The sequence below is a fragment of the Neopelma chrysocephalum genome, unplaced genomic scaffold (assembly GCF_003984885.1).
Source record: "Neopelma chrysocephalum unplaced genomic scaffold, ASM398488v2 Primary Assembly neopelma1_24, whole genome shotgun sequence".
NCBI classification, from domain to species: Eukaryota; Metazoa; Chordata; class Aves; order Passeriformes; family Pipridae; genus Neopelma; species Neopelma chrysocephalum.
In genome coordinates, this window is record NW_020897693.1 from 9,202,247 (window position 1) to 9,214,714 (window position 12,468).

A 12,468-nucleotide genomic window follows, 5' to 3' on the forward strand; every position below is an offset into this window, starting at 1 on the left:
TTTATATCAGTCATTGCTGCTTAAGATGCTGGAAGATATTGATTTCCAATCTATAATTTGAACTATCAAAGAGAGTGAGTAAGCAAAAAGACCAGATGGTGAAATACATCTATAAATTCAGGAACAGCAATTCACAAAAGTTGGATGAAAAATATATCCAGAAACTTGCATGAATCGAGCTTCTAATAAAGGTATTTGATGTCTCTTTAAAATTGGCTACAATGCTACACTATACATAGCTGAGAGTAGCAAGTATTGTATATACTTTTTAGAAGGGTCTCATTAAGAAATGACAGGGCATCATCACTGCCAAGTCTAAAGATACTAAAGAAATAGTTAAATACACAGCCATCCTGCCATAATGACTAAAGTGGTGTCATACAAAAGCAGTAGAAGATTTTTCAGAAGCGCAGGAACTAAAACTAGGAAAACCTCCAGTATTTGCCCTTCTCTTCTTGACTCTCTGGAAATATTCCATGTGGCAAAAAACCATCATGCCATAGTCAAGATCTGTGATAGTACTGAGGATGTAGTTTCCTTTTATTTCACATCAAAAAAGTGAAGCCATTCCTAAGGATTTTTACAGAAGAATACGGAATCATATAGGTAATGATCCAATTATAAATCCACCATCTCATGGAAGGTGGGAAATAAAGGTTCAACTTCTAAGTTTGGACAAGGCACCTATATCCTATATATCTGTTCTGGCCCAATCTCTTGTTCTCTGGTTTATTAAGAAACTTCACTCCACAAAAGCCTTTTCCTCAAGGAGACATTAGTTGACATTCATTCGTTTTACTGAGAACTTTCTCATTCCTATGTTTTCAAGTAAAGAAAATGGACCTGCACTTGAAAAACATTGGAAGTGACCCTTCCCTGGCTCTTTGAAAAAACTTTATACAGTTGAAACAGACAAAAGGGACACCAGAAGAGAGAGCAAGCCTGAGCTGGCCATATTTTCACCTGGATCTGTCCTTTCTGAGACCTAATATGCCAAGGAATAGGAAAAAAGCAAAATACTCTCAAATGCTTTGTTGTTTTTTGGCAAGAGCTCAGACAATGCACAACTCTCATGAACATGATTTCTTCAAGCTGCTATTATTAAATCTGTTACTTTTTCTCTGCTTTTCTTTGTTTGTGCAAGGCCATTGCTAATGGCTAATGATGAGATATTAATCAGACACATGACTGTTCCTAATTAAACCTTGCCCCATGTCCTCAGAGATACTGCTGGGAACAGAGGATGTGGAAACCCCCTGTGGAAGAAGAAATACAACGTACAAACACTCAAAGAATAAAGCTCAAATGTGCTGGTGAGGCACAATGACACATAGAGAGCAGTCTTAGGAAACATTTTCACTCCTTGTACAAAAATACCATAAGAGTGGAGCATAGTAGTTCAAATCATGAAAATACTTTGGCATGTGGAAGAGAGATATATGATGCATTTAGGACATAGCTTCGTATTCCCTTACATGCTGGATATGAAGATTCTAGAGTCACCTTGCTTCTTTTCTTAGGACAAAAGCATTTCCAAAACAAGATGATGCTGTCCTTACATGGCAGGATAATCTGTTTGAGTCAAAAGCTGATTAGTAAAGTGCTAGATGACAAACTGCACTGAGCAAGGGGCTTCTGACCACAGGACCTGCAGCTGGCACGTCTACCCATCTTCATCAGGATCCCCACTAACATGCTCTCTGTAGCTCCATCGAGGTAGGAGTTTAAAAATTGCTGTGTTAACTAAGAACTTTTATCTCTTCTCCCACAGAAGAGATTCTCCTGCAAAATTATAGGGCCTGGAGCCTGGAACTTGGATAAGGTAATAATTCAATGGAGCATTAACAAATTTACAGTGCAATATAGCATTGCCCTGTAGGCCTGTAAGATTCCAGGCTTTCCAGGGAAAAAAAAGAGCACTTTACTTCTAGTCTTAAAGTGCTGAAATACAATACCTGAAAATCACAACACTGCTATGTAAAAATGCTATTTCAGATCATTGCTAGAAGTGACTAATCCTTTATTAAACTTCTGTCACTCTGCACAGCAAGAGTCACTTATATAGTTAGCTGCTTGGGAAGCATTTTTCCTGTTGATTAGTGAAGTCCTTGATGATCAGCAGTACGCTAAAATATCAATGAATAAATAGAAATAAAGTGGTATCACAAGAGCTTTACAAGATATATAATCTTACTGCACGTTAAGCTTTTAAAATCTAAGTCTAAAAACATGGGAGTTTGATTTATGTACTATAAATAGCTAAGTGATATTATTCATATTTTCAACAGTGTATGTATTCATTTACAGAAGAGAGAATGCATACATGTGTAACTGCATAGAGATGCACTGCTACACAGTCTCATTAGCTGAAGTCCATGAGCAGCATTTCTACAATACTGCACACAGATTAGTAACTAGAAAATTCTGCCACTAGATTATACTGCTCCTAAACCGAATCTGTTTGCATGTAGACAGTTTGTGGGCCCACAGCATACTTTTTAGGGTCTCATTTAAGACCTACTTGGATGTTTCTGCACTGTGAGACAGACATGTCCTGAGGAAAAAAGCCTTTGAATTCAACCATGAAACAGACATGCCTTCCCCAGGTTGAGGATTCTCACACCATTTCAGTGGAAATGTAACAGTGATGCAAGACTTTCGCTTTATATTAAAATAAAATTTAAAAAAAAAAAGGTGAAGAAGAACTAGTTGAGATGGGTTTTTGGTGACTGAGGTCATATCTGTAGTACCTATTTCATTTCTAGGGGGAAGATCCTCATCTTCATGACTAGGATACCTCTCCTTCCGGTCAAGCAGAAGAAAATAAATCATTTTTTCTTGGTTTTCCCTGAAAAGAAAGAAAACAAATCTTTACATTTGGAAAGAAAAAAACATCAACACGTAGATAAACCCTTTTCATCAAATGAACAGTTACAGTTATTCTAAATAAGTTGGAAATAGTCATGTACCTGCCAGCAAGATACACAACCCACAAAGCTTTTAAGACCCTTGCTGTCTCCAACAAGCAGCTAGTGAGGAAAGGAAATACGATTCCTATGTTATGCACACAGAACAGAGGCACAGGACAGACAAGGTAATGTGTCCACAAGGAAGTCCAAACCAATAGTGGTAGCAAGACAGGTCTGAGCCTTTAAATGCTCTTTCTACTATGTGTCCCTCTTAACACCTCAGGAAATACACCAGCTCTTAGGCATAGGCTTCAAATAAATAAACATCTGCCAACAAAGGCATATCCAACACACATAACAGCAACAATACCTCCCCATCTGGACTGTACAGCCCATCTTCTAATGAATTGACCTAGCCAGGCAGCAAGGGAAAAGATAGCACCATGCCTTCATTGCTGGTCAGGCTGTGAGCTTCTGACCCATAGAGCAAGAAAGGCTCAGTGCTTGCTCCCAACACCTCGCTAGCAAATGAGCAGCCAGAGGGTGAGAAGTTGCTACCAGTCACTCACAGAGAGAGACACCAGTTACAGTGCTCTCTACCTCTCCCCCATTTTATTAGCATCCCAGTCCCTGGACACCCAACTGATATGAAGACTGAGCAAGTGCTTACTCTTCCGACAACAAGTCCTGTAAGAGTTTATTTCGGTCGCGGAAGCAGCCTAATGAGTGCATGCTATCTAACACGTCTGGATCAATATCCTCCAAGGAAGGGAGAGAACGAATCTGCACCTTTCGAGGGATTGGTTGCTCTGGTTCTGGCTCATTCTTACCCCCTCTGCAGAGGAAAGAAGATGAGAGGGAGAAAGGGGGAGGGAAAGAAGGAGAGAAAAGAAACATGAGTCACAAATGAACCCATACTCTGAAACACAGCCTGCAGCAACAGATGGAAATAGCTTGCTGAATTCCCACTGAGACCAGAGCTCCCAACCAGACAGATACTTTTTTCAGAAGAAACTGTCGTGAAGGCTAAGATTGACCAGCAGCTTATAGATTTGGGTCTCTAACGAGAAATGTCTGCATTCAGTCAGGAAGGCAGAAGAAACTTCACTTACCAGTGCCCTCATAACAGAAGCAGCTGTTCAGCATCCTAATGCCGAACATTTATAAAACCCTATGTGGTTTTAGAGATGCTCTCTCATCAGCAGGCCAGACCTCAGACTATCAGGCCGAAAAATGCAAGCCGAGTGATTCTCCTTCAAAGAAGGAGCTCTGAACAAACCATCACTATTTTTCACCAATTCTGATTCCAACTGGCATTGCAGCAGTTAATGCTTCTAATGTGATTAAGAGATCTCAGTGTTCAGGTTCCCACTTGACACGCTTTAAAAGGTTTTTGGGGAAAGTAGGTTGCTTAATTACATGCCCAAATATGACAATCTCTGCTTCTCTTCAGACATGCAGATTTGAAAATTCTGGCTCAAGTGTGGTGCCCGAGGTCAGTGGCAGACCTCAGAACACAACACTAGCAGCAGAACATTTTACTCTTTCAAATGTAGTTAATGCAGGCTTTCTGCACAATTATTCCATCCCATTCACTAGGCTCAGGAAATATTGATTATTTGTTGCAATTAGAGGCCCTGACTGTAAGAAACAGGTCAGGGTGTCAGGGTATTATAAGTGCCTAACGACATATATTGCAGACATTCTGAATATCCTTTGATTTTATTTTGATAGGTATTGAGCAATTTATGTAAACTCTATCCACCTCAAAAGGTGGGTTTGGTGGTGGTGGTGTTTTTGTTGGAGAAACAGTCCCCCCTGAATCTTTGCTATTTCTCAATGGATGCCTTGTGCAATGTCAAAGTTTCCCTGCTCTCTGGGTCCTCCCTTTCCTTTATGTGATTCAAATGTGTGAGTCCAGGTGCACGTTGAGTCCAGGCTCCCACGTGGGAGACAAGAATCAGGAAGATTTAAACTGCATTTGCCGTTTATGGAGCAAATGTCCGTGTTTGGACAGGAGATTCTTTCTGATGCTGGAAGAAATAAGGTGGACACGACTTGTGAAGTTACTCGCACAGCTTAAAATCTTGAGCTGTCCAAATATCTACACAGAAAAAGAAGTTCCAATTTAAATGTCCTGAATTTTTCTTGTGTAAGTTAGAAAGCAACTCTGGTAGGATCATACATATGAGCTTGAGGTCTCAGCAAAAAAGAGAGCCAATGTAGATTATTTCCTCCAAGTTAAGAAGGCAATACTAAGTCATAGCAGCCAAGACAGGACAGTTACATGCTGGGGCAATCACAGGAGATTGCTGGGTGCTATTTGCATTTTATTTTTAAGCAAGTTGAAATGCAGTTGTGAGGCATCTGCTCTGTTAACTGTTTGTGGGACATCACTTGCAGAAAGATTGCTTGGAAATTTTCATTTTATCTTTTGAAGCAGTGAAAATGTGCTCAGCCCTTCCTGGATATATGTCATGGAGTCAGACTGTGGTGTACATTACATGGGCCATGACAACTTGGGTCAGATCCCAGTTCTCTTACAATGGGCACTCAGACATATCATTCTCAGTTTTATTCAGTTTTGGGAACTGGAAGCAGAATACACAGGACACAGAAAGAATCTGTATCTTAGGATTCGTTCTTGTGTACCAAACCACTAAAACACAGCTTCTGATGCCCCCTTTGAGACTCGCAGAAGTGTCTGTGTCTTCTAAACAGCCACCATGGTCCTGAATCTAAGAGCTAGATTCAAAAATCCTTGTTCAACTAAAGAAACACCTTATTCCTTGTAAGAGGTCACTACTCTTAACCTCTTAGAATCAGGATCTAGCTCTCAGCAGGTAATAAGCAATGATTAGATCATAACTTTGCACTAATAAAGACAGTAATGACCTTGTCATTAAGATAAATTCTTGCAGGATGGACCTTTGAAAGCAGCTGAATGTTTTTGGTTTTCAGTGATCTACGATTCACTTCTGAAAAGTACTGACTTAATTAATCAATCATTATGTTACAAGCAGATGCCCTTAAGGTAATTTAAAGAGATTAAAAACAATTATTGTCCCTGAAAATTTCCAGAAAATCTGGGTTTCCTACTAGTCACCCTAGTCCACAGCAAAATAGAATTTGCAAGCTTCTTTTGCATCAATTGGCATGGGAGCCATTTCTAGAGGACAACACAGCTTGCCATCTTCTGTGCACTGGAAAGTAGCATGTCCTTATGCTCTGCACCTGGTCAGCCTCAGACATAGGCAGGAATTTTCACACCTCCTCATCAGGTACAAGTAAAATCTGCAAAGAGGTGTCTCGTCATTTGACAACGCAATTCAGTGCTTCAGGAAACAAAAATCACTGGGTCTGGGCTGTGATTGGCATGACTGTAATGCCTGTTCCATTCTCAGTCTAGCAGAGAGTGACAAATTTGTTGCATTTCAGCCCACACAGACATCAAACAATGTCACACAATGAATACTGCAAATCACATATATTTTTTTAAAGGTCCGCATGAATGTGATTGCTGCTTTAAAACCCACCCTCTTTTGTGAGGATTGGTGCATACAATGGCTGTGACTCCTGATGAGGGAGGACTTTTTCAGTCTCTCCATGAAATTCTCTCATGAATCTCACCGAGATGCCCATTTGCATCAGTGCAAAGCAAAGCAGAACCAGTACACTTATTCTTTATCTTGTTTTAGTAAATGTGGTACCTTCACAATTAGGGTAATAACTCAGCGTTACAGGAGTATGCATTTGCCACAACAGCTAATTTTATTTGCCCTCTTTCTTCATTAAAAAAATGTGAGAATAACTGCTGTTTATTTTCTGGCTTACGATAACCTACGTTTGAGGTAAAAATAAATTATTTCAATTATAAAGGCTTGAAAAACCTCACTGAATTAATTTGGGTGGGAGAGCAAGAAGAACTGGAGGTTGCTGATGAAAGGTTTCACTTTGATTTCTTTTTCCTTTTTTAGGTTTGTGAATCATGATTTCAACTTTCAAGACCTCTTTCTCTGTCTCTCTTAGTCTGCAATTAAATCTTTCCCTCAGTTTTACAGTAGCCTTAATATTTATTTGAAGAATTAAGTGAAATCACTTATATATTCTGAGTACAACTTTCAGGTCAGTAACCTATATATGACAAACGATGAAGATTTTACGTAGAACAGCAGATGAAATAAAGGAAAAAATTTAAGAGATGAGCAAAACAGCCATAGAATAAAACACTTATAACTCCCCCTTCTCTGTCAGCATCAGTATTTCCAGGAAAAACGAATGCAAAGAGGCTGTGAAACACTACCAGACAATAGTAGCTGAGTTTTGGAGGTGGCAGGGTTATTCACTGACTAAAATTAGTCATAGGAGGTTAAACTCCTGAGGTCAATCCATGCCCAGTATAGAGAAAATGAGAAAGAGACTCATTAAAAAACCTATTTTGAGCAGAAACTTCTGAAGAGACGTGGAAGAGCTTTTCTGCACTGACTACACTGGGAGTCTGGGGGAGACTTGCTTTTGCAAAACTCAGTTTCTACTTCTGAAAACAGCCTCAGATGATATTTCCCTTGACACAGTTTACTGTGTCAATCATCAAAGAGTCTGACCTTCATTGAGAAGTACATGAAAATGTTCAAATGCTTATGTCTGCAAAGAAAAAAAAAATCTTCAAATTCTAAATACAGAATAAAGTCATGAAATAATACTGGTATAATTGTGCATGAGAGCCTGGGACAACAGTCCTTCAACAGGCGAAAATTTCCAGGCAAAAATCTTGAGGAGGGTTAGAATAATAATATAAGTGATCAATAACTTTTCATTTTATTTCCTATTCCAGTTCTGATTAAAGCACAGAGAGAGCCAGCTGATTTCACTCCAGGAAGAAACAGAGGGGATCAGCTGCCCAATCTGATGTAAACAGCATTTACTTCTGGAATTGCTAGTAAAACATTATAGGAGAGATTTCACAGATTACAATTAGAGATTTTGCCCCTCCATTTCTTCTACGTTTATCCATGAGAGTTTTAAAAAAAAAGTACCTGCTGCAACAACACTTGTGCCCTTCTTTGGTTTAAAAAGGTGCCATGTCTGGTTACTGGAGAGAGCATGAAAAAGCCATGGGCAAAGTGCTGCCACCATTACAGGTGAACTAAGTTTTTCCTTAGTTCAAATGTTTTCTTAGCTATTCAACAAACCATTGAAGGCCCTCAGGTTCTTATTAAAAATAAATCCAGAGGTGAACATTTTCCATAAGATAGAATTAGAGAAAACAAATACAAAAAAAAAGCGGTTGTTTTTTTTCTTACTAGTGACAGGCTTATGTACCAGTTCATATTATCTTGAGTATTTCTCAAGAGCAATGATAGGATTATGAAGGTAGGACTTCCCTTATCACCCACTTGGGAAATGCTGACCCTGAGAAACATGTATCAAAGCATCATTTCCTTGTTTAATATGTGAAGTAGTCTCTTTAGTTTGATTAGGTTATCATCAGTATAAAAAAGTTATTTACTTAGGTTTCTTGAAATACTATTAAAGCTACACAGAGTGCAAGGTCACTTTTAAAAGCCATCAATCTTCCTTATACCCAAACCACTAGACAGGCATGTACTTTTCTCACAGACTTCCTGTTTCACTATCAGGACTGCTGCTTTTAATCAAGTCACAGAACTACTCTCGCATCAACAGGTTACAAGGTCAGAAGCAGCCTCTCAGCTTGCTATGAAGAAGGAGCAGGGATTATGAGACAGAAAAGCTCTTGCTCACAGGTGCTTACTTATCAATATCATCATTTTTGTTTCTACTTCAGAGAAAAGCCAAGATGCCAAGAAAGAACAAATGAAAGCTTTCTTGTCAAGAAGGTATTACAAGGGATTGTCTGTAGCACTTGAATAGCAAACTAAATATGGCTGCTAGTTGGAGGGGGTTCCGCTGATCACCTGCATGTATCTCTTTAACACAGCAAGTTGCTGTGCTATTTCAAACAGTTGTTAGCCACTGTACAAAAAAAGTTCCTTGGCTGGTATATATAGAAGAAATTATATGAGCAGCAAAGGGTAAAAAAAATTAAAAGTCTTTCTATCCTCTGCCCCTTTTCCCACCCGGGTGAAACTTGCTTTCAGACTCCAGTCTCACTCTTCAGAAATCATTTGAATATCAGAACCAATAATGAATGCATACAAAAGTGAATTGAAAAAGTGTTACTTACATATACCATATGTGTTTCTGAATATGTTCTAACTGTAAAGGAAAAGAAAACAAGGAATTAGTGCTGTAAAACAGAAAAGGTAACTCCACAAGACATCCTTATTCAAGTAAGTCCAACATTTCAGAGATAGATCTGTGTGTACAAGAGCTGCTCATCCTCACCCATCCCACTGAAAATGAGACTATAATTCCAGACATAATGGATCAGTCAGGAGCAAATCCCAGGAAAATGTTAATTACGAGGCTTCACAGGCAAGTGTTTTGGCAATTTAAGTTTTTCCCTTCCCTCTATTACTTAAACAAAGCTAACAAACTGCTCCTTTCTGAATGTGCATAAGAGCTAATTTTTTATACTTTAAGTTCATTTCTAGTTTCGTTTTGGAGAAAAAGAGAGATAGAAAGAAGAAAATAGGTTCAAAGAGATAATGTAAATAAACAAAATAGTTTGTGCATGTGTGAGGAGAACTTTTGCCAGGACCCACTCTTGATGGGCTTCACATTTATCATTAAAACCTTAGGACCAAGCAGACTAAGGCTCTATGTCATTTACTGATCCCATACCTGAACACCAACCTGCAAATTTATTTTAATTTCCTCTTTCCTCTTTCACATATGAGTATTTTACCATGCAATGATCAAAGCTGAATGGTGGCCTTGTCCACCTATGGAAGGCAGATCCCAGCAAATGTTACACGATGACGATGTTTTCCCACGAGTGTGGGGAAAGGAAAGCAACATGCTTTATCCAAGAGAAACCCTTAACAGTAGAGAGAACAGGAGGTTCATATGACATACTTACAGCAGAACATTCCTAATATGTTGTGTCTTAATCATAATCACAGCAGAAAAGAACTTTTCATAGATGTCCAGGGATTATTTATGTGGACAATATTTTTCATATTCATCACTATGAAGCACTTTTGTATGTGCAGAACAATATGCACATTCACTGCACACAGGCTTGCATTTGTGCAACATGCAGGTGAAAGGCAGGAGAGAAACTCAAGTGCTAACATGAAATCACAGACCCATTAAAATGGTCAGGAAGAATGGAGAGAGCTGTCCTGCTCTTATTACATTCCATTTTGAGAATAATGAGAACCAGAGGAAAAAAAAAAAGAGGAACAGATAAACAACAAAATCTTAGAGATACAAAGGAGATGTTTGCCACAGACAGCAAGGCATCAGAGCCCTGGTGCTATGGAACAACAGCTCCATGTCTGAGAAACCAGGGAGATGTGAGTTTGGCTCTATGTGAGATAATTTTTTCTAAGTGAGACAGGGCTTTTTCCTGAAAACAAAGCAGCAGGGGAATGCAGCTTAGGAAAGCATGACAGGAGGCTGGAGGGAGAGTATGAGACAAACAGCCTCCTTTAAAACCCAGACTGTATCAGCACTGCAGTCAGAGGTGCAGTTGGCACTTGCATATCTAGCTGTCTTCGGGACCCCTGGTGGCCTAGTGGTTAGCATGCAGGACTCTCACTGCTGTGACCCAGGTTCGATTCCTCAGTCCCCCGGGCAGATGGAGCTCGTTAGCCCTGTGAGGCCATCCATCTATGAGAAGGTCACTCTAAACAAACCTATGTCCTGAGGACCTCACTGCCATTGTCCAAGCTCGCTTGGCCCCGGCAGATGAACCTTAGGATTAAAGGGTGGGCTCAGTTCAGCGCATGCTGTGTCTCACCTAAAAAATCCATTGCGCAGGCTGGAAAGGTAAAAGACCTTCCCCAAAATCTTCGTTCGCGAAGACTGGCCATTATTATTATTATCTAGCTGTCTTCTAACCAGCCCAGGTGATGAGAGCACCAATTTCCCCCAGCACACACATCCACGAGCCTGGGCAGACCTGCACAGCTTCCAGCTGTGGCCTCAGCTCTGTCACATTCCCTTCATCACAATTTCCCTTGCATTAGGTAGTCCTTTCATCCCTGCACTACTAAGAGCAAGGTGGAGTATTCCTGACACACTACCATCTCCTGTCAAGATAAAGCTATGCATTATGAGAGTTACCCTAAAAGCCTGGAGACACAGCCCTCTTACTTATGGTTCTTTGGAAGCTGAGGTACAACCACAGAATGTAAGAAGAGCCTATTTTGTACAGCTTCCATGGGACAGAATTTTAGCATTGTCACTTATCAGGTCTATGGTTCTGTGAGCATCTGCTGAGGAGTATACTGTACCTCCTGTGCTTGGTAAACCAGCCTAAGAGATGCATATCTACTTGTTATTTCCTATACACCATGTAGAGGGTTAGAGACATTAATGATTTCAGACAACATGCAGATGATACAGCTACATGATGTCCAAGCCTCTTTCATGCTTGCTTCTCCTGCTGCATTTTCTGTCTCCATGGGTCATGATGTTCTTGTGTGCCTGTGATATGTGGAAATGACATGCCAAAGTAGACAACAGCACTTCACTTTCTGAGTCAGAGAGGGGGAATAAAAGAGGGTCACCAGTTCACATCTCAGTCACAGAACCTCCGGACTCCTTCAGAGAAGATGTCAGAGAAATCCCTTCTGCTCATCCCTGTTGATCAACCTCCTTCAAGCTAATGAACTCATAGCCATTTTTCTGAAAGAGAACCCCTGTAGTACCTTGATATACATTTGAAGGTGTATGACAGCTCTCATGGCTGCTGTTTACCTACATATCTACCATTCAATCCACATCAAAACCATTGCTGTGAAGTATGCTGGGATATCCGAGATATGAAAAGTATTCTACAAATCCATTTTCTATGCTGATTAAAACGTAATTGCATTGAAATGTTATTACAAGTGTGCTTGCTGCTGCCAACATTTTCACTACTGTTTTAAAGGTAATTAATTAATGCTTTGTTGCTTTTCATCTGCATTAAAGTGACAGGAGGGTTATGGGAGGGCGATTGGTTTTGACAAGGAGAAGTCTGTGTGCTTTTTACTATGCAGTGCAGGGGAGGGAGATACACAGTGGGAGCTAATCTCACTCCTCCTGCCTTCATTTAAACACAATGTTTAAATGCATTTAAGTGACGAAGGCATTTAACAACCCTTCCCAGAGGGTTCTTCTTGCTGTTTGCCCATGAGTTTGCCAAGTTTAATGCCATTTTATGGAAGTTGTTAAAACGCTGCTTCCTAATATCTCCTAGTCACTGCAGGCAATTGTCTCATGATGTCATCTCTGAAACAACAAAACATGCTTAGATCCACTGCACATGCACAGTCAGAGGAGAGATTGCTGCAAGCTAAAATGCTGTAATGGAAGGAGAGGGAGAATTCCTTTATCATGATTTTACATAAAAATACTTCCAATATATATTAAACTTGTACACTGAAGAGCCCCACTCACAGGTGAAAGACCCACTGCGATACAG

At 39.9% G+C, this 12,468-nt stretch overlaps 1 protein-coding gene across 11 annotated transcripts in view; it reads right to left on the reverse strand.

The window, feature by feature from the left end:
* BRSK2 (BR serine/threonine kinase 2) overlaps positions 1-12,468 on the reverse strand; it is a 315,925-nt gene that overhangs the window by 50,816 nt on the left and 252,641 nt on the right. For all 11 annotated transcript variants that reach the window (XM_027702611.1, XM_027702657.1, XM_027702631.1 and 8 more), the window contains exons 9-11: positions 9,115-9,146; positions 3,580-3,744; positions 2,751-2,848 (exon numbers count right to left, since the gene is read on the reverse strand). In XM_027702611.1, the coding sequence (XP_027558412.1) occupies positions 2,751-2,848; positions 3,580-3,744; positions 9,115-9,146 (295 nt within the window). The remainder of the gene's footprint in view (positions 1-2,750; positions 2,849-3,579; positions 3,745-9,114; positions 9,147-12,468) is intronic.